This window comes from Notechis scutatus, chromosome 4, assembly GCF_049901735.1.
Source record: "Notechis scutatus isolate UNSWTSFEM ecotype Mainland chromosome 4, rNotScu1.2, whole genome shotgun sequence".
Taxonomy (NCBI): domain Eukaryota; kingdom Metazoa; phylum Chordata; class Lepidosauria; order Squamata; family Elapidae; genus Notechis; species Notechis scutatus.
Genome location: NC_142012.1, coordinates 143,918,384 through 143,937,978, shown reverse-complemented (window position 1 = coordinate 143,937,978; position 19,595 = coordinate 143,918,384). Strand labels below are relative to the sequence as shown.

Here is a 19,595-nt window from a genome sequence, read left to right as displayed (position 1 = left end):
AATCTCTCACAAAAGATTTAAACGCATAAACAGCACGGTTTGGTGAACACACACACCTTCCGCCGCTCTTGCTGTGCAAATCCCGACCACCGCTCGAGGGCAGCCATGCAGCTAGCATCGCGCATAATTCAGCTGGGTTCTAAATTCTAAAGAATGGGGAATTCTGGGAACTAAAGTCCACAACATCTTAAAGGAGGTTCAGAAACACCGTTCTTTTAACGCCCTCTTAACGGCGCTTGCGCCTGCGCGCCAGCCTTTGCTTTCTGAACGGAAGTTAATAATCCTGGGTCAGGCCGGCTTTTATCGGTGGCCGGTTCTGCTTCCGGAGGTCATCGCGTCCGCCGACTGAGAAGAGGGTCTTACGAACCGCGTTTCTGTGACGGGTTTACGATGAGTTATGAGAACCGCCGGGGTTGGGGCCGCAGGGACGGGCCCCGCGCTTCGCAGTCATCGTCCTCTTCTTCCAGAGGTGGCGAAGGGGGCGGCGGCGGTAGCGGCAGCCGCAGCCGACCTCCTCCTCACCTGAAGGGCCGCGAGATTGGCCTGTGGTACGCACGGAGACAAGGCGAGAGGAGCAAAGAGGCCGAGAGACAGCAGGTGGGTGGTGGTCCCGGCAATGAAAAAGAAGAGAGGGAGCGGAAGAGCTCGGTTCTCCTCAGTTTACAATGCGGGGTTTGCCTTCTCAATTAAGGCCGTTTTCCTTGGTAGATTGAGGAGCCTTGAAAGTACGGCGAGGAGCTCGGCTGAGGGGCCAGGGAGTTGCTGCTATAAAAATGACAGTGAAATATGTCTTGAATGTGGGGGACTCTTCAATTTATCTCTGGCCTTTGATGTTCTCGCCTTTCCTGTTTTCATAAACAGCGGTACACCTCCTTCAGATCAGGTTTTTAATAACAATCATAGACCAGCATAGTTTTTTGTGTGTGTTAGACAGACAGGCAGATACACACATACACACACTCACACGCTTTGATTTTTTTTTTCCCTAAGCAAAAGAAATTTCAATTACTCCACTGTATCAAGTTGAACATAGCAAAACAAGTGTGGTTGTATGATGATATTGTCATGCAGTTTTAGCTTGTGGTTCTTTGATCATGTGTAATTGACTTTTTTCCTCTTCAGCTCCTTTTTGTTTGATGTCTTTGTTAATCTGTGGTATTTGTCACATTGTTAAACAATTTTATTACTTTCCTTTTGCCACTCAGACACTTTTAGCATGTATCTTACTACATGTAAGTAATTGTATGAACTATTGCTGTAGCAGTTCCTAGCGGTTGGCACGTTATGTCTTTCTTATCTAAGTCCACCTTCAGAACCCAAAACCTTTTCATTGGCCTTTTAGAGGTTCTGCTATTCTCCGCCACATTTGCAATTACAAATTCCTCTTTTCCTGCTCACTGTCATGCCCATCTGGATTTGGGGGAACATAATATAATGATTATAGAGGCGCAAAAATATAAGAATGGCCCTGTTTCTTTTCACTCCCTCTACCACATCATAGTGACACTTTGTATAAAATTGGTCAGCGAGACAGTTAAATCCAAAATAAAATCAAATACTCATATTAAATTTGTAATAACTTACATTTTATTTACATAGAGATCTGTGGTGCATATGGATGAGCGCAGAGAAGAACAGATTGTACAGCTGCTGAATACTGTCCAGAACAAAAATGAAAAAGAGCAAGAAGCTATGTCTTGGTGGTCAGATGAAGAAGGGTAATAAGAACATTCAATCTTTTTTTGTTTTAGACACAGTTACTTTATTTTTCAGTAGAAATTAAAAGCCAAGTAAGGACAGCTTAAGAATGGTAAAACAAATAATACAGTCTGATCTCATTTCATGTCCTGATTATAAGTTTTGAGATTATATATATCAGTTTATAACTATCCCCAACATATAGTAGGGTTCAGTTTAATAACTAGATTCAGTTTAATAACTCCAGTGAAAGGAGAGTAGACCATCACCTAAGACAATCTGTTCTAGTATTAAATAGTTCTCACTGTTAGCCCCTCCCCCATTTATAATCAAACCTACTTTCTTGTCATGTATATACTTTGTTTCTTACCTGTCTTCTGCATGAAATCTAAATGGTACTGCCTGTCTTTTCCATGACAGCCGTCCAAATACTTGAACACAGCCTTCTTTCTTCCAGACTAAACATAGTCGACGAGCCTCCAACTGTTCCTTTTAATCTTTATCTTTCAGCCCTTTATCATCTTGGTTGCTCTCTAAATTGCAGTGTCAGAATAAAGTAATATTTTCGTCTCGGTCAAATAGTATTAGTTTCTTGTGATACATTGAGTCAAGTACTTTACTGTAGCCAAGATCCACTAAGTCCTTCACATAATTGGTCAAGTAAATAGATCGTTCTATCAAAAAGGAGGATTTGAGTGTTTGGCCATGATTTATTCCTGATAAATCCATTCTACCTCCTGTCATGATATATTCTTTCCTGTATGCTGGCTGATTAATATTTGATCCATTATATGCCATAGATTGACCACATTGTAGCCAAAGTCATGACAAATATTTGCCTTTCTCCTGTCCTCTGGCAATATTTCTATCTTCTGTGATCTCCATTGTCCATGCTACCTGAAACCAGTTCTAGTTGAATCTCTATTGGAGAGGTGAGAGTGGAATTAAGTATATGTAGTGTATGTATACATCCAGGTAGTCCTTGTTTAATAACCACAACTGATACTGGCAAGTCTGTTTTTGAAGCAAAGCAAATGCTAAGTAAAACTAACTGCTTATGAACTTTAACATTTCTTTGCTCTACAGACCTGAGAAGGTTGTAAATGTGAGGATTGGTCATAAAGTTACTTTTTAATCGCTGTCATAACTGCAAATGATTGGTAAGCAAGGCAGTTGCTAAACAAGAACTGCCCATACACACACACAACCATTGTTTATTTGCTGTTGTTGTGAAGGATATAACGACAAAGCTTTTTATTTTGACACATTGTCCATAGGTATTGGCATTATCAGACAGAGAAATCAGTTGAACTTTTGGTATTTATGGATGAACATCTTAAATTGTCTTTTCAAAATGAATTACTTTAAATTATATATGATAACTCTAGTCCTGTGAATAACTTATATGCTGAAGTTTGATTGCTAATGATGATGAATATCACTATTCTTTATATAAACAGTTGATGTAAAACTGTATCTGTCCTTTACTGTCATATTATTCAAAATACCATTCCCAATACTTTTTCTGAATGTTGTCTCCATTGACAATAGATTTTTTTTTGTATCTTTAGTTACAAAATTTAACACTGAGGTCAGAGGGAACCATGATAAAGTTTTAGGCTGCAGCTTATTTGAGACAGTACTGTGAGTAAGCAGAGGGAGAGTGGCACATTAATACAGGTGAAAAGAAAGTACAGATAATATCTGATTCTGCCACATTCATTAAAATTAATAGCAACTACTTAATTGTAGATGAGCAGATAGTTATAGACCAGACTTTTATGATTAAATATATATTTCATTAACATGCATTTTTTCACAGTAAGAATACATGCAAGTATTCTTTTCCAGGTGTACAAAGGAGGTTCCTACTAAAACAAAACCTGTGGTGGAAAATCGTGTTGTGGAGAAGGCTCCTGAAAAGAGAAGGCCAGTACTGGAAAAATCATCTCTGGTTCAAGATTCAGATTATCTCTTACAAGAAAATATGCCTGATAGTGACTTAGATGAACAATATAAAGAAGAACTGAGAAAGAAAAAATCTGATTCAAGATACATTGAGATGCAGGTACTGAGATTTTCTCAATGGCAGGATACAACTTCTTAAAAGTCATCTAAGGTTTATGTTATTACTTCAAAATTATAATAAATTGTACAAAAAGGTAATATAATTCAATAGAGCATGAGGTATCAATTTTACAAATCTAGAATCAGACTTAATTTCTGGGTTGATACATATAGAAGTATAATAGGCATTTTTTTCCTTCATCCAAGAATGCTCAACTATTGAAGTTTCATACTCTCTGAAATCCTGTTGACAATGAAATGAAGAGTTGGAATTGAGGGAGAAAAGTAGTTTATATATTTATCTCCACTTGGAGTTAATAATTTTCATAATAGGATAGGATCAATGTCAAGGTCTAGGAATAATGAAAATAAATTGGCAATTTAAATCACATTGAATTTAGTTTCAGTGGAATTAGGATAAAGCCTTATTTCTTAGTACATAAGGCAACTTAGTTTGTGTCAGCAAAGAAGGCACCAAGGTAATTAAACAAGACCAAACATAGTCTTAAACCAGGATTATGGGTAAGTGATTTGGCAGATGAAGTATATCCAATAAGTGTTAGAACTGTAATAGATCTGGAAATGTTTTTGGTGTCTTGGTAAAGTGAAATAATAAAACTTACTAGGCTCAAGAAACTCATGCATTGGGCTAACAAATGAGATTATCTATAGGATTGTGAATTATACCCTTCTGGACAAATATTGTTATAACCAATAAGAGAAGACTAATTGGAGGAGATACATAAGTAAATTCAATTATGTTTTCTCTACATACCTTAGGGTATCATTTTTGTTTCAAACCAGTGTTGTTCAATTAACAACTTCATGTGTAAAAGTATGTGGATATCAGCTTGCTATTAAGTAGGATAAGCATTCGTTTCACCTTTAAATTGTGATAGTGAGCAGCTGATCTGCAGTAAGCAGTTTGTCAGAGCTTTGGCTTACTTTGAAGGATCTTGTTGCAGTCCATGATATTTTCACTGAGGCTAGCACTCCAATGATGTCACCAGTATGACTTAGAAAAAGGTATGCTAAGGTATCTCTTTAACAGAGGTGCTGTCTCTTAAATATTTGGTATACTTTGTCTTCAGTTGATATATAATGACACTTTTAAAAAAATTATTAAATATAAATAGAGAACTGAAATCTATTGAATAGGGGATATCAGGGAATTTATGTCTTATAATGCTATTGAACTTTAAGAAAAATGAATTACGAAGTAACCGAGTTTCATGTTCTTTAATTTGCAGAGATTTCGTGAGAAATTGCCTTCTCACAGTATGAGGAAGGTATGGAATGTTTATTAAAATAATTTGTTTGCATCTTTAACAGGGTTTTGATAAAGAGGTTTAATATGAACAAAATGAATGCTAAATAGCATGAGAGAAATCTCAATAACATATTAAAAAGTAGTGCAATAGGGTGATTACTCTGAAGGAGTTGGAGCTTGATAATACACTATAACAGGCGTCAAACTCTATTTCACTGAGGGCCAAATCCGGGTGGTATTTGACCTTGGGGGGCTGGTTTTGGCATGGCCAGTTAATGTCACTCATGTTGGGGTCTCCCAAGCTCTGTTTTCATCTACGATGGCCTCCTGCAACCTTCTGCCAGTGAAAGTGAGCTTGGGAGGGCCACCTGCTGCTGTTCCTTCACAATTTCCAGGTTAGCCCTGCGAGCCAGATCTAAGCATCCCATGGGCCGGATGTGGCCTGCGGGCCTTGTTTGGCATCCCTGCATTACTATAACATCAAATTTAATGACCAATTTTTATAAAATTGCCATCTAGTCTTCCTGCTGAGACAGTTATGAACCTAATATTAAAACACCACTTTTAGTTAATGTGGTTGGCTAAAAATGTAAACTGTAACTCAAGAAATTAAGTAGATGCTTATAAAACTGTTAAAAACTGTTATTGCATTAATGCTAACATTTATTGTGAAGCCATCTTAACAATCTTAAAGGAAACAACTTAGCAAAAAATGCCCTTTTTTAACATGTAAGGCTTGTGCCAACCATAGTACAAAGTAGAAGATAAGCTGTCTTTGTTTCTATTTAGTTCCATGTATTAATCCATTTTTCTAATCAGATAATTAAGAATAAATGCAAACATTTCAGATCTAGTGCAACTGTTTTCTTTACTGGAGATGCATCAAACAATAAGCATTTGGTTTCTGCAAATCCAGACTGCATTTTAATTCCCAACATGTCTGTTTTTTTTTTTTTTTCTTTTTCCAAAGGGGCTATAGTTGGTATAATTTTTTCTGGCTATGTTACGTATCTTTTAAAATGATTTAAAATTTTAAAATTTTATTTAGAGGAGCAGTTCAGACATAAACAAAATTGAAACCAAGCACTAACTTTATCAATGTGTAGTGTGAATTTTATTTGCTTCATCAATGAATTGGTGCATGGATACACAGGTGTTGCATTTATACACACAAAGTGATCACTTTTATGTTTTTCAAAACAGGAGCTCGTCAACCTTATAAATAATAGCCGGGTAACTGTAATAAGTGGTGAGACTGGTTGTGGAAAGACAACCCAGGTAACCCAGTTCATTTTGGATGACTATATTGAAAGAGGAAAAGGATCTTGTTGCAGGATTGTGTGCACTCAGCCTAGGAGAATCAGTGCTATTTCTGTAAGTGGTATTTAACTCCTTTCTGTAATTAAAAGTAGTAACTATGTTTTAGAAAAACTTAGATTTTAATAAGGTATTTCTTTTTTAAAAAAATTAAGGTAGCAGAAAGAGTTGCAGCAGAAAGGGCTGAAAGCTGTGGTAATGGAAAAAGCACAGGATATCAAATTCGTCTTGAAAGGTATGTGATTCTTGTTTACAACCTGACATTTCATAGAATGCAGATTCTCTTGAACATTTTCCAGTCAGTTGGAAGTATAGCTAAGATTTGGATGGCTAGATCAAATTTTATTTGATTTTTATAGGCAAGAATGATTTATGCATCACAGTCAATAACTTGAACAAAAAGGAAGCTCTGAAGTTCGATCGGCCTTTAAAATCATATACATGATTGCACAACTTTCAGAAACTCCACTGATGTGTTGGAGTTGCAGTTTAACAATGTTAGTTTTGTAGCCAAGCAATATTTTACTGTGACAAATATTGATAGAAAGAGAAATGATTAGCCTCATTCTTGCATATATGTAGAGATACCTATATAATTACACTGTTATTTTTCTAACACTGAAAAGAGACACATAGACAGTGATTGGCATAAAGAAAGGTTGAAATGATACTGTTCGGAAAATAGTAATGAAAAATTGGGGGATTTATGAAGACGGGGAAATTTATGAATTTATGAAATTGCAGTGTCCGGCTGGATGATGTAAGAAGAAGAATGATCATATTTAGAAAAGGATCAGGAGAAAAAAGGAATAAAAAATAAGTAAGATGTCTTATTTCAGAATGAAGGAAATGCATAAGGCCTCACTTTGAATATTGACACACGTACTGAGGTCTAAGTTAGGCTTTAATGTGCTGCCTTTACAAATGCCCTGAATACCTGTTTGTTCTAGAAACAGCCAAATAAGTTCAAAGAGAGAACAATGGGGATAATTAAGTTATTACAGGTTTCTGAAGCAAACTGCGTGATAAAACATTTTTGATTAGTAAGGCTAAAACAGAAACATTTGGAATAAAGATAAAGTGGATTATCTATCAATTCATTGGTACTATCTATTTTTTGCCATGTTGAAGTGGGTAAGATGTTGGGATTTATATTTACCAGTGTTTGAAAGAATTAGGATGATTGCCAGCAAGATCACAAAATGCAAGCTGTCATGATTGGTTTTCAGGACCATCATAAGATTGACTTTTGATACCGCTAGCTAGGCAAAACACACCATAAGTTAGAATAAATTAAACAAAGGATGACTTCTGGATCAAACGTTAATCGAATGACTTGTGCTACTGTGACCAAAATGTGTGTATGTTGCTATTTTCTTGAATGTTGCTTTATTTGTACTGTGCTTTGTGTATTGAAGTTAAAGTAGTTCATAGCAAAACACAATGCAGGTGGTCTTTCTTTAGTGACTACAGTTTAGACTAACAACTCAGTTCTTTAGTAAAGCAGTTACTACGTGAAACTACAACTGTGCTTATGATCTTAGTTCAGCTTTTGTTTCTTTCACAGACCTATGAAGTTGCTATTTGCAATGATTGGGCATAAAGTTACTTTTTCATCAACATTGTAACTGCAAATGGTTGCAAAATTGGGCAGTTGCTAAACAAGGCTTATCTATATTATAGTACCCAGTATAGTGCTTATGTGATTACCGTGTTTCTCCAACAATACGGCCTCCACCAATCGGGCGGGGGGTAACCCGCCGCCTCCGCCTGGTGGTGGTGGCGTTCGCGCGGCGGCTCAGACCCGCTGTGGCCGCAGCCGCCCGCCTGGCCTTTCTTTGAGGTGGCGCCGCGGGTGAAGGGACGCGGGGCGAGGAGGAGGGAGGAGGCGGGAGGAACGGAAGAGGCCGAAATAGCCTCCCGGGGGCGCCCTCGGCAGGGGAGGCGAACACCGCCAGCAAAGGACGAGCGCCTGAAACCAGGCCCTCAGGGCCCGTGGGAGGAGCCCGACGGCGCCCTGCGCCCACGCCGCTTTGTCTAAGCGGCAGCAAGGGAGAAGGAAAGCAACGGGCCAACCCAAGGCCCACCAAGCGCGCGCCCGCCCACCCACCCAGGATGCGGGGGGTTGTCACCCGAAAGACGCCCCAGCTTGGTCAAAAAAAGGCCCGGACTAGGAGAACACACATTGGAAGTGGCTGCTCTTTTTCTTTTATTTTTACACTGGATTATTCAGTTATTTGAATAAGCTTTAGTTTATTGAACTCATGCTTCAATTCCAATGATTTTTTTTAAAAAGCTGAACAACTACTATTTAAACAGTAGATTAGGGTGTTGTTTGGTTCCAAATAACAAGCTAACAGAATAACGGAGTTGGAAGGGACCTTAGAGGTCTTCTAGTCCAACCCCTACTCATGATGCTCATGACTCTAAAGATGATTCAGGAAAGAACCCACAAATTAAAGAATAATAGTATTGTTTAAAAATGGATGGATTTAATAAAGTGACCAAATTTTGCAAGATTTTGATATATTCTTTTTAAATCTCCATGTATTTTGGGTATCTCACAAATCGTTTGAAATTTTGCACTATCATATCATGTTTTGATGATTTTATGAGAAGTAAAACTATTATTTTTATTTTAGCCTGAAATTATGGGCAGTTCTCTTGTCCACCATGAGTACTTCTTAAATCACCCAGAGTATTTTTTTAGTATAATCAATGTAGTACTATTTGTGCACAACTAATTCCAGATATTCATTTCTGTGAAGAGTTTCTTCCATTCTTTAGTGCAACTAGAATCCAACAGCCATTTTCCTGGCATTATTTTTTCAGCACCACGAAAATCTTTTTGTATGCTATTCAAGCAGTTTATAGATTGTTTCTAATGGCAGTGGAATATGATTGAATGCAAGTTTTGATCCACTCTATTGATTTCAATTGAGATTTTGTCTCAGGAAATGTGTTGATAGAATTATAGTTGTCATCTTTATTTTGCACTTCTACTCACTTCATTTGAATCTTAATAAGTGTATAGAGCTGTTGCTGAAGTCATATTGATTCGTTACAGCTTTTAAAATGCTATGTCTCCTCCTAGTCCTCTATTGATTTTTTTCAAATGCAAAAAAGGGGAACTGAAGTATTCTTAATGGATTTCTTTCAGCCGGTTGCCAAGGAGACAAGGTTCAATTTTATACTGCACAACAGGAATTGTCCTGCAGTGGCTCCAGTCAGACAAGTATGTATTTTTTTTTTAATCAAGAACCAGTAAATGAGCTTTTCAAGGATTTATTTAATGGAACATTCGTTGCTGCTAATTATTGTACTTGCTATGGCTAGTCATTTCCATTTACCTACAACTTTTTAATTGTATTTCCTAGTTTTGAAAGCCACTATGTTATTTCCTTTGTATTTTTTGTTGTAGACAATTGTCCAGTGTAAGTCATGTAATCCTTGATGAAGTCCATGAGAGAAATCTTCAATCAGATGTTTTAATGGCAATAATTAAAGACCTCCTGAATGTACGACTAGATTTGAAAATAATTCTGATGAGTGCTACATTGAATGCTGAGAAGTTTTCAGATTATTTTGGTATACGACATACTCAAATTTTAATATGTAAAACATAATTAGTTTTAACTGTTGCTAATATTTAAAAATAAAACAAGTCTACACTGAGAAATCAAGTGAGCATGAAACTAGTGTTGAATACTTCTGAATCAGAATAACTAAATCAAAATGGCTAATGTATGGGGTGGTATGGGGTAGTTTGATTCTTTAAACCAAACTAAGGTGCATATAAATTTGACAAATTTTACAAAATATAAAGTGAGTTCAGGACAAAAATCAAACATTTTAATTTAATTTCAGTTAATGTTTTATAGCATTTTTTATTTGGGTAAAAAAATAGGTTCTTATAACTTGGGGTGATTTCATAGCTTCACAGTGCAAAATAGACGTTCCAAACTTAACATAATATTTACATGTATGTTTACATATTTTGGAAGCCAGTAATTAAATGAATTTGTTGGAAAGTGGGGTTTGGGATGTGCAGGTCCCCTTTTTAGTTCATTTCCTTGACACTTAGTTCATTTCTTTGAAGACCACAGCACAAAATCAATTTCTGGTATTTCATGTGTAGATAATTTAGAAGCATGATGAGGGTTTAGTTGGGTTTCTATTGTGCTTTGCTGCTTGTCGTAGCAATCTTTCTTGAACTTATGCAAGTATAGCCCATAGATACTGTTAACTAATCCAAACAGCAGCTTTACATGAATACTAACAGTGGATGTTCCCAAGATGCTACAGGCTTACTCTTTTACCTTCTAATGCATAGATAAGTTTGCAGTTTGGGTTTTTGTTTGTATAGTTTTATGTTCCTTATAGTATTCTTGTGCATATGTAAAAGAATGTTTACATTCTTTTAAAGAAACTAGATCAGTACAAAGTTTTTTTGAGAGGGTCTTTTATCCTGTATGTTTATTCTGTACATGCTTCACATTTTTTTCTTCTGGTACAGTATTTTATGCCTAATTCATTCACATAGCAGTCTGTTAAAAATGCTAGTATTGTAATATTTTTTCTCTTCTTTACCGCAGACGGTTGTCCTATGATCCATATTCCTGGCTTGGCTTATCCTGTCAAGGAATACCTTTTGGAAGATGTAATTGAGAAATTAAGGTAGGTTAAAAGATTCCTTTTTTCCTTTTCAGAATTAATTCTAATCTGGATTGAGCAACATATAGATTTCAACCTATTCATAAGGTTTCCCTCTAATCTTTCTTCATATTCCCGCACATGATCCTTACCTAAACCTTTCAGAATAAATTTGAAGGTGGGTGGTTAATCTTCACTTGTTCAACGAACATTCAAAGTTGTGATTAAGCTGAATGACTGGCCTTGAAGTTCCAGCCATTGCATCACTCCCACAATCATGTGATCATGATCTGGGTGTTCAGCAACTGGCTCACAGAAGGGTTTGCAGCATCCCATAATCACACAATTGCAATTTGTAACCTTTCTGCCAGCTTCCTACAAGCAAGGTCAATGGGAATTGGGCACGGAAAGTTGCAAGTTGCTTCCACTGCTTTTCTCTCTTATAGAGAGAAAATTCAAAGGCTCTCATACTCCATAGCAGACTTGCAACCCTTCCTTCCCAATCTGCACACAATTGTGTGATGTCTCAACCCTACCTTGCTCTGTAGTATTCACCCACCCTCTGGTCTGCTTGCAAGCTGCCCAGGAGTTGCACCTTCCAGCCAGCTTCTGCATTGGCTTTGCTTATGGGAAGCTTGGCAGGAAGTTGCAAGTCACAGTCACGTGAGGTCCTTGCCCAACAACCCACGATTTTCATGTAACTATGGCAACGATGCTGGTATTGCTATTAAGTGATATGATTAACAGCTAAGTGATACAGTCACATGATGTAGTGCAGGGGTATCAAACTTGGGCTGCATCAGGGTTGTGTTTGACCTCGGGGAACTAGGTTAGGCGTGGCCAGGGTGTGCATAGCCAGCTCAGCATCACTCGTGTCAGTGCCTATGGTGGCCTGAGCACTCTGCCAGCGAAAATGGGCTCCCTAGCTTCGTTTTCAGCTGCAATGGCCTGTAACTTTCTGCCAGTGAAAACAGCTCAGGTGGGTAAAGCACAGCCCTCGTAAACTCCGTTTTTGTTGGCAGAGACACTGCGGATGGTCCTTCACTATTTCCAGGGCGGCCCTGTGGGCGAGATCTAAGCATCCCATGGGCTGGATGTGGCCCCTGAGCCTTGAGTTTGACACCCTTGATGTAGTGCTTTATGACCACATTGCTTACTGATAGAAATTCTGTTCCCAATTACATTAAGCAAGGATTACTTGTAGTGAAGTAAAAAAAAAAAAAGTAGAAATCCATTTTGCAAGCAAATCTAATCTTGTTACAAGTCTGTAATTATAGCATTGTGTCTTTTTGAAGGTACATGCCAGAAAATACAGATCGCAGGCCACATTGGAAAAAGAGATTTATGCAGGGACATATAAGCAGACCAGAAAAGGAAGAAAAAGAAGAAATTTATCATGAACAATGGCCAGATTATGTAAAGCAACTAAGAACACGGTATGTGTCCCCTTTTAAAGTAACTTTCCAATGTTATCTAATAACTTATTTTTTTCTAAGGAAGCAAGTTATTGACTAACAGTTGACTTCATGATAAATATGTATATAAAGATTATGAAACAGCAGGATACAAGTAGCAGTATTTTTAGAATTTTTGATAAGTGTATTGAATTCTCAGTAAATTAATTCATGACAAATTTACAGTAGATGTAAGTAGATATGTAAGGGAAAGCAAAAAAAAAATGCCTGAAAACAAATAATTTCTTTAATGTAATTCCTTTTTAGAACTGTTACCTTGGCCTTAACACATGCTATAATTAATTTTGTTCTTTCTTTTTCATACAATGAAAAGCAGCATAACCTCCTTAAGCATAGCAATTTTGTATTGGCTGTACTGATTCTTCAATCTCTACATGATTTCTAGATATTCAGAAGCTACAATTGATGCACTGGAAATGATAGATGATGATAAAATTGATCTTGATTTGATAGCAGCATTAATAAGATATATTGCTCTTGAAGAAGAGGTGAGTTTCTTATTGGCTAGTAGACTGGCTTGCTTGTTTTATTTACGTTTGTTTAGTCATCTGCAGAGAAGTGTTAATATACATTGAGAAACAGTGAAAAGAGCCATATTGGTGTAATGGTTAAGAGGCTGGCCTAGAAACCAGGAGGCTGAGTTCTAGTCCTGCCTTAGGCATGAAAGAGAGCTGAGTAACTTTGAATTACTCACTGTCTCTCAATCCAGCCCACCTCATGGGCTTGTTGTTGTGTAGGAAGAGGACCAAGTACTAAGTATCCTTATCACATCCAGTTACTTATAAAGCAATAAAGGTGGAATAAAACATCTAAATAAAAAAAGTAAATATTTTACTGTTATACATTGCCTATACAAGTGTTAATTTATATAGTATTGAATAATACTAGGCTATCAGATTTTGACAATAAAATGAGAAACCAGATTTTGACCATTATCTGATGACTTTAACCTTTTTTCAATAAATGACGAGCATGATGCAAGATCACTGCCATTCCAAACATTCACTCAAATATATGGCTAGGAAGTAAATTTATAGGCTTGAATGGGTTATTTTAAGAACTACTTCATGTTTATAAACAGAAAAATATTCCTTCTTATCTTAAGCTACATAGCTTGAGAGAAAACATTCAAACATTTTTTATTTCTTTGTTAAGATAAGAAGAGGTTAATATAACTTACATTTCTGAAGTTCCAATCTGGTCTAGTGGAAATGGGATGAAAATGAGAAGGTGGAGATAGTTTTTAATGTATGGTGTGTGAATAGAATTGTGTCTGCTTTATATAAAAATATAATATGTTGTCCTCTTTTAATTTCATTGGCACAGTATATCCTCTGGTTGTTGGTGGCTGGAAAAAAAAAGAAAAAATCTAGGCCTTGGCTTCAGATGAGGGTTAGCCTATCTCTGTTTAAACAAGCTGTATTTAAAAAGTTTGGCCTAGAATTTTGTATACTATATTTGTATGCTATATTTATGAATTTAAAAATGCAGATTTGTTGTTTAACATACCTGTTTTACATCCAGGAAGGCGCAATTCTGGTATTTCTTCCTGGATGGGATAACATTAGCACACTGCATGATCTTCTGGTTTCTCAAGTTATGTTTAAATCAGGTAAAATTTTAAAATTGAAAGAGTTTCGTTAATACCATATGGTAGACCAGGCTTTTTGTAGAATAATTCAGTAAATCATTTTCAGACATACACCATATTGGTTTACATTATCTTACAATTTGGAAGTGGAATGAAGAACTAAATCAACACTGTTGAGCAACTATTCTAATTCATAAAGCTATGTATATCTATGTTATGTTGAATAATAATGGCACTAGTTGCATAGTTGGAAAGGCAGCACAGTAAGTAATAATAGAATTTAAGGGATAGGTCAAGGAGATGATGATAATAATAGCAGCAACAATAACAGAAACATATTAGATATGCTACCCCACTGTAATGACTCTGGGGCTTTGGCTGATTAATTCTAGTGTAATAGATTTAAACTGCAATCCAATGTCTATACAGTTCTGCGAAAAAAAACATTTATCCCTTTCATATTTTCATTTCTGAATGTTTGCATGCCTTTACCTGTGAATTTATATAGGTTTTGCTGAGGAAATCTAACTAAACAGATAACACTAATATTTAGTGATTTTTTTCATTTATTTCATAAACATTTATTTAACAAGCTGTAAACACCTTGAATTGCACCTAGAAGCAAATTGGCAGCCAATGCAGGTCACGGAGAAGTGATGTTACATAGACAATTCTTTGGTCACAAGAACTATCCATGCCACCACAATCTGCACCAGCTGTAGCTTCTGAATGCTCTTCAGAGGTAGCCCCAAGTAGAGTCCAGAAGTGAGACTAGAGCCTGAATAGCTAAGCACAGTATAATTGCAATATAATTTGAAAAAGATCTTAATGATTATCCATTTTAGAATAGCTGTACATACATATAATGTTTACTGGGACAGTGTGAACTATTTTAAAAAGGATTTTCAAGAGTATATTAGTGTAAGGAAAGCATTCTCCTGTCCCTGATACATTAAAGTAGTAGCATCCTCTGTAAAGATAGATGTGCCTGTTTCAAAATTCCCTTCCACATATAAATTGTTCATTTTGTTCACAGGAACATGCACTCTTTGGAGCAACTGTCCCTGTCCCGTCCCATTTCTCCCCGCTGTTAAAATTGTACATTTGGAATGGAGAATAATACAATCTAGTTAGCCCTTTGTAACACAGAGAAAAACTAAATCATTCTTGAGAAGTAACTCTTCAGCTTTTCCTTAAAAATATCAGAGATGGAATACTCCAATCTCCATAGATGAAGAGATCATCCCTTCCAATGTTTTACACATTTCTGGCTGCTCTGAAATTTTGATTAAATATTTATCATTATTCTTTCTGTCAAATCCATCCATTCCAATTTATTCAATACCTATCCTAATATTGAAAATGTACAGTGTTTTTATCTTAGTAACAACAAATGTGACTGTATTAAAAATCATTTATAATAAAACTTAAGTTTTTAATTAATTGGAAAGTATCTTTGAGAACTGTACAGCTTCATTGTCTTTTTATTCTTAAACTCTCTACTTTTTATTCTGCTTTATAACTGAATTTCACATACAACATCATGTGTATTTTAATTTTCAGATAGGTTTGTCATCATACCTTTGCATTCATTAATGCCTACTGTTAACCAGACTCAGGTATGTATAACTAGTGCTAAGCATAATTATATTAACTTTATCTGTAGTAGTAGTCCTCCCATACTGACTGTATCATTTGGTGACTATTTAAAGTTACAACAGTGTAAAAAATAATAGCTTTACAACCAGTGCTTGCATTTATGACTGTTGCAGCATCTCACAGTCATGTAATCATTATTAGGGTGCTTTGCATTTTTCACATTTATCATTTATAACATTTCGACATCATTCTTAAGTGACTGGATGATTATAACAAGAAACATATCATAGTATAAGAGGAGAAATAAAAACAGAGGTTCAAGATCTAGATGGATCTTGATAAGACTAGAATACTGGGCTAAGAAGAGTTCTCCACTCTTCTACTCGTTGTAGAATACCTTATGCCACCAGACTTGAAATTCTAAAACTAGAAAACCTTGAATTACGCCGTCTTCGGTCTGACCTAAGCATGGTATATAAAATCATACATTGCAATGTCCTACCTGTCAATGAATACTTCAGCTTCAACCATAACAACACAAGAGCACACAATAGATACAAACTCAAAGTAAACCGCACCAAACTTGATTGCAGGAAATACGACTTCAGCAATAGAGTGGTCAATGTCTGGAATACTCTACCCGACTCTATAGTCTCTTCCCCAAACCCCAAAAACTTTAACCTTAGACTGTCTACTATTGACCTCACCCCTTTCCTAAGAGGTCTGTAGGGGGCGTGCATAAGCGCACCAACGTGCCTACCGTCCCTGTCCTATTGTTTCTCTTATTCTTTTATTTTTCTTATATGTACCCATTTCATGTATTCACAACTATGTATACACTTATACTTATTATCTTGTAAACAATTGGCAAATCAAATAAATAAATAAATAAATAAAAATGAAACCAAAAGTACACATATAGACTGGGTGAAAACCAGACTTAATAGCAGTAACTGTGAGAGGGATCTTGGAGTCTTAGTTGACAACCAGCTAAATATGATCCAGCAGTGTGCAGCAGCAGCCAAAAAAGCTAATGCAATCCTAAATTTCATTAACAGAGGGATACAATCGAGATCAAGTGAGGTACTAATATCACTTTATAAAGCCTTAGTAAGACCACACCTAGAGTACTGCATCCAGTTTTGGTCACCACGTTATAAAAAAGATGTTGAGTAAAGTACAGAGAAAAGCAACCAGGATGATTAGGGGACTGGAGACTAAAACATACGAAGAATGGTTACAGGAATTGGGCATGGCTAGTCTAGTGAAGAGAAGGACCAGGGGAGACATGATAGCAGTCTTCCAATATTTGAGGGGCTGCCACAGAGAGGAAGGGGCCAAGCTATTTTCTAAAGCGCCTGTAGGCCAGACAAGGAACAATGGATGGAAACTGAACAAGGAGAGATTTAACCTGGAAATAAGGAGAAACTTTCTGACAGTGAGACTAATCAACCAATGGAACAGCTTGCCCTTGGAAGTTGTAGGAGCATCATTACTTGAGACTTTCAAGAAGAGATTGGACTGTCATTTGTTAGAAATGGTGTAGGGTCTCCCGCTTGGGCAGAGGATTGAGCTAGATGACCTCCCTTCCAACTCTGATTATCTGTTAAATCTGTTAGAGGTGGAGGGAACAACTTCATATCATCAACCACCCGCAAGATTGCATATCCCTTCCCTTTTATACCTCCCTGCCAACTGGTAAAGCCAGATCTGATCCCCTTTTGTCTGGTTTGCAACTGGCTTGCAACAAACAGAGTTAATATAAATAATAAATATATCTCTAAGATAAAGAACATAATGCTTTAATTAGGGGAAGTTATCCTACTTTCAAACACTTATTTTTCAAGAGATTAAAGAGTATTGGTGGTAATCAGATTTTGACATAACAAGAATAGATCACTTGTCTGTGGCACTTGAATATTCTTTGAATATGTGAAGAGTGGCTCAAATCCCACTGATTTGAGCAAATCTCTATATATAAGAAGTTTAGCTCCAGCTTCTGTATTTCAAAGTTTTGTTTCTATTTGGTTGCTAGTAGTTGCTATTTAAATAATGTGTTTCAAATTCATTGTTTGTTTTAACTGAAGTGATTTAATATTTAATAAATTTAACAAATAATATATTAAAAATCCTTGTAATAAAAGTGGATTTTATAACAATATTTATTATCTTTATGTCTTTTTCATGCTTTTCCTTAGGTGTTCAAAAAGACCCCTCCTGGAGTTCGTAAAATTGTAATTGCTACAAACATTGCTGAGACTAGGTAAACATTAGTTTATGATACTAAAAATACATGAAATTTGCTACTCAAATTTATTAGCAAAAATATGAGCAGCAATAAAAAGTGATTTCTTTGCATCATAGTAGGAGTAAAATGGAGGGAAATATTTCTAAACCTTATTTTCTCTGTTTTTTCATTATTAGACTATTTTGTTTAGATATTTTAAAGAATATACAAGAGGATCTAGGAATTTTCAGCATTTATAAATTGAATTGCATTCCTGAGTTTGAAGTTAGGGTCAGTGCCCGTGACAACTTTGCTGAACCTGCCATAATTTAATTGAGCCAAGAATTGCAGAGTTCTAAACCAGGATATGGACTGTCTGTGCTGGGAAATTGTGCAGGGCATCAAATTGAGTAAGGGAGGCTAACAGAATAAATGTACAGATTCTTTCTTTCTTTCTTTCTTTCTTTCTTTCTTTCTTTCTTTCTTTCTTTCTTTCTTTCTTTCCTTCCTTCCTTCCTTCCTTCCTTCCTTCCTTCCTTCCTTCCTTCCTTCCTTCCTTCTTTCTTTCTTTTTCTTTCTTTCTTTCTTTCTTTCTTTCTTTCTTTCCTTCCTTCCTTCCTTCCTTCCTTCCTTCCTTCCTTCCTTCCTTCCTTCCTTCCTTCCTTCCTTCTTTCTTTCTTTCTTTCTTTCTTTCTTTCTTTCTTTCTTTCTTTCTTTCTTTCTTTCTTTCTTTCTTTCTTTCTTTCTTTCTTTCTTTCTTTCTTTCTTTCTTTCTTTCTTTCTTTTGGTTATGCCTCAGAAGGCAAGAAATTAAATGAATAGTACATTGCTGTTTTGCTTATACTGCTAAGTTTCCGCTGTGCCAGTCTTAATTAAGGCAGATTTATTTGGCTTAAGATACCTGTTCTACAATTTATTTGATGCTCAGACTGGCAATTCTTATTGATGAAATGTAGCTAATTATATGTAGAATTAACACTATGTCAAAGTTAAGTATTAAACATTAAGCAATTCCATCAAGTTTCTCCCAGTTATATCTGGCAATGTGGTTTAATTCTAATATTGCAGTGTAACTTTGTCCTCTGATAATTTCACCATTTCACACTACAGTATAACCAGGATTGCCTTTTTTATTTTATTTCACTTTTTTGGCAAAGGAAGAAACAAAGCAGTAGCCAGTAATTGTTGCTGTTCCTTATGGCTTGATTCATCAGCCATGAGGGAGAAAAAGGACAATATTTCTTGCAAGGAGAAAATTGCTTTATAAAAGTATTAGCTAAGAATCTGTGTGATGTAGATAAGCAAATTGCTTATCTATTTCTCATTTCTCTGTTTTTCATTTCTGCAGTATCACCATAGATGATGTAGTTTATGTTATAGATGGAGGAAAGATAAAAGAAACTCATTTTGACACGCAGAACAATATCAGCACAATGGCTGCAGAATGGGTTAGCAAAGCAAATGCCAAGCAAAGAAAAGGGAGAGCAGGAAGGTAAGTGTAATGCCTATTGTTATAAAATTTGTTAAGCAGGAAAATGTTGGCATTTGGAACATTTTCTAATTAACTTTGAAGACATTTCATTTTTTTCCCTTCACTGCAGATGGTTTCTTAATATTGAAGTCTTACTGCTTCCCTATTGAATTTTTATTTGCTGACTGCCTCTTCTAATTTTATACTTTTTAATGAGTGGACAATCA

General features: G+C 36.1%; 1 protein-coding gene and 1 long non-coding RNA gene across 2 annotated transcripts in view; one reads left to right on the top strand and one right to left on the bottom strand.

Moving 5' to 3' along the window:
• Nucleotides 1–278: 278 nt before the first annotated feature.
• DHX36 (DEAH-box helicase 36) overlaps nt 279–19,595 on the top strand; it is a 31,227-nt gene continuing 11,910 nt past the window's right edge. Inside the window, exons 1-15 of the mRNA XM_026665344.2 lie at nt 279–597; nt 1,600–1,718; nt 3,550–3,766; nt 5,016–5,054; nt 6,239–6,409; nt 6,508–6,587; nt 9,513–9,587; nt 9,774–9,940; nt 10,948–11,029; nt 12,301–12,441; nt 12,866–12,968; nt 14,005–14,092; nt 15,635–15,690; nt 17,869–17,933; nt 19,246–19,389. Coding sequence (XP_026521129.1) covers nt 391–597; nt 1,600–1,718; nt 3,550–3,766; nt 5,016–5,054; nt 6,239–6,409; nt 6,508–6,587; nt 9,513–9,587; nt 9,774–9,940; nt 10,948–11,029; nt 12,301–12,441; nt 12,866–12,968; nt 14,005–14,092; nt 15,635–15,690; nt 17,869–17,933; nt 19,246–19,389 — 1,754 coding nt within the window. The 5' untranslated portion in view covers nt 279–390. The remainder of the gene's footprint in view (nt 598–1,599; nt 1,719–3,549; nt 3,767–5,015; nt 5,055–6,238; nt 6,410–6,507; nt 6,588–9,512; nt 9,588–9,773; nt 9,941–10,947; nt 11,030–12,300; nt 12,442–12,865; nt 12,969–14,004; nt 14,093–15,634; nt 15,691–17,868; nt 17,934–19,245; nt 19,390–19,595) is intronic.
• On the bottom strand, nt 10,947–13,828 carry LOC148130953 (uncharacterized). The gene is made up of 2 exons (XR_015749501.1): nt 13,661–13,828; nt 10,947–11,000 (listed from the first exon to the last, which is right to left on the bottom strand). It is a non-coding gene; the product is annotated as an uncharacterized LOC148130953 (long non-coding RNA).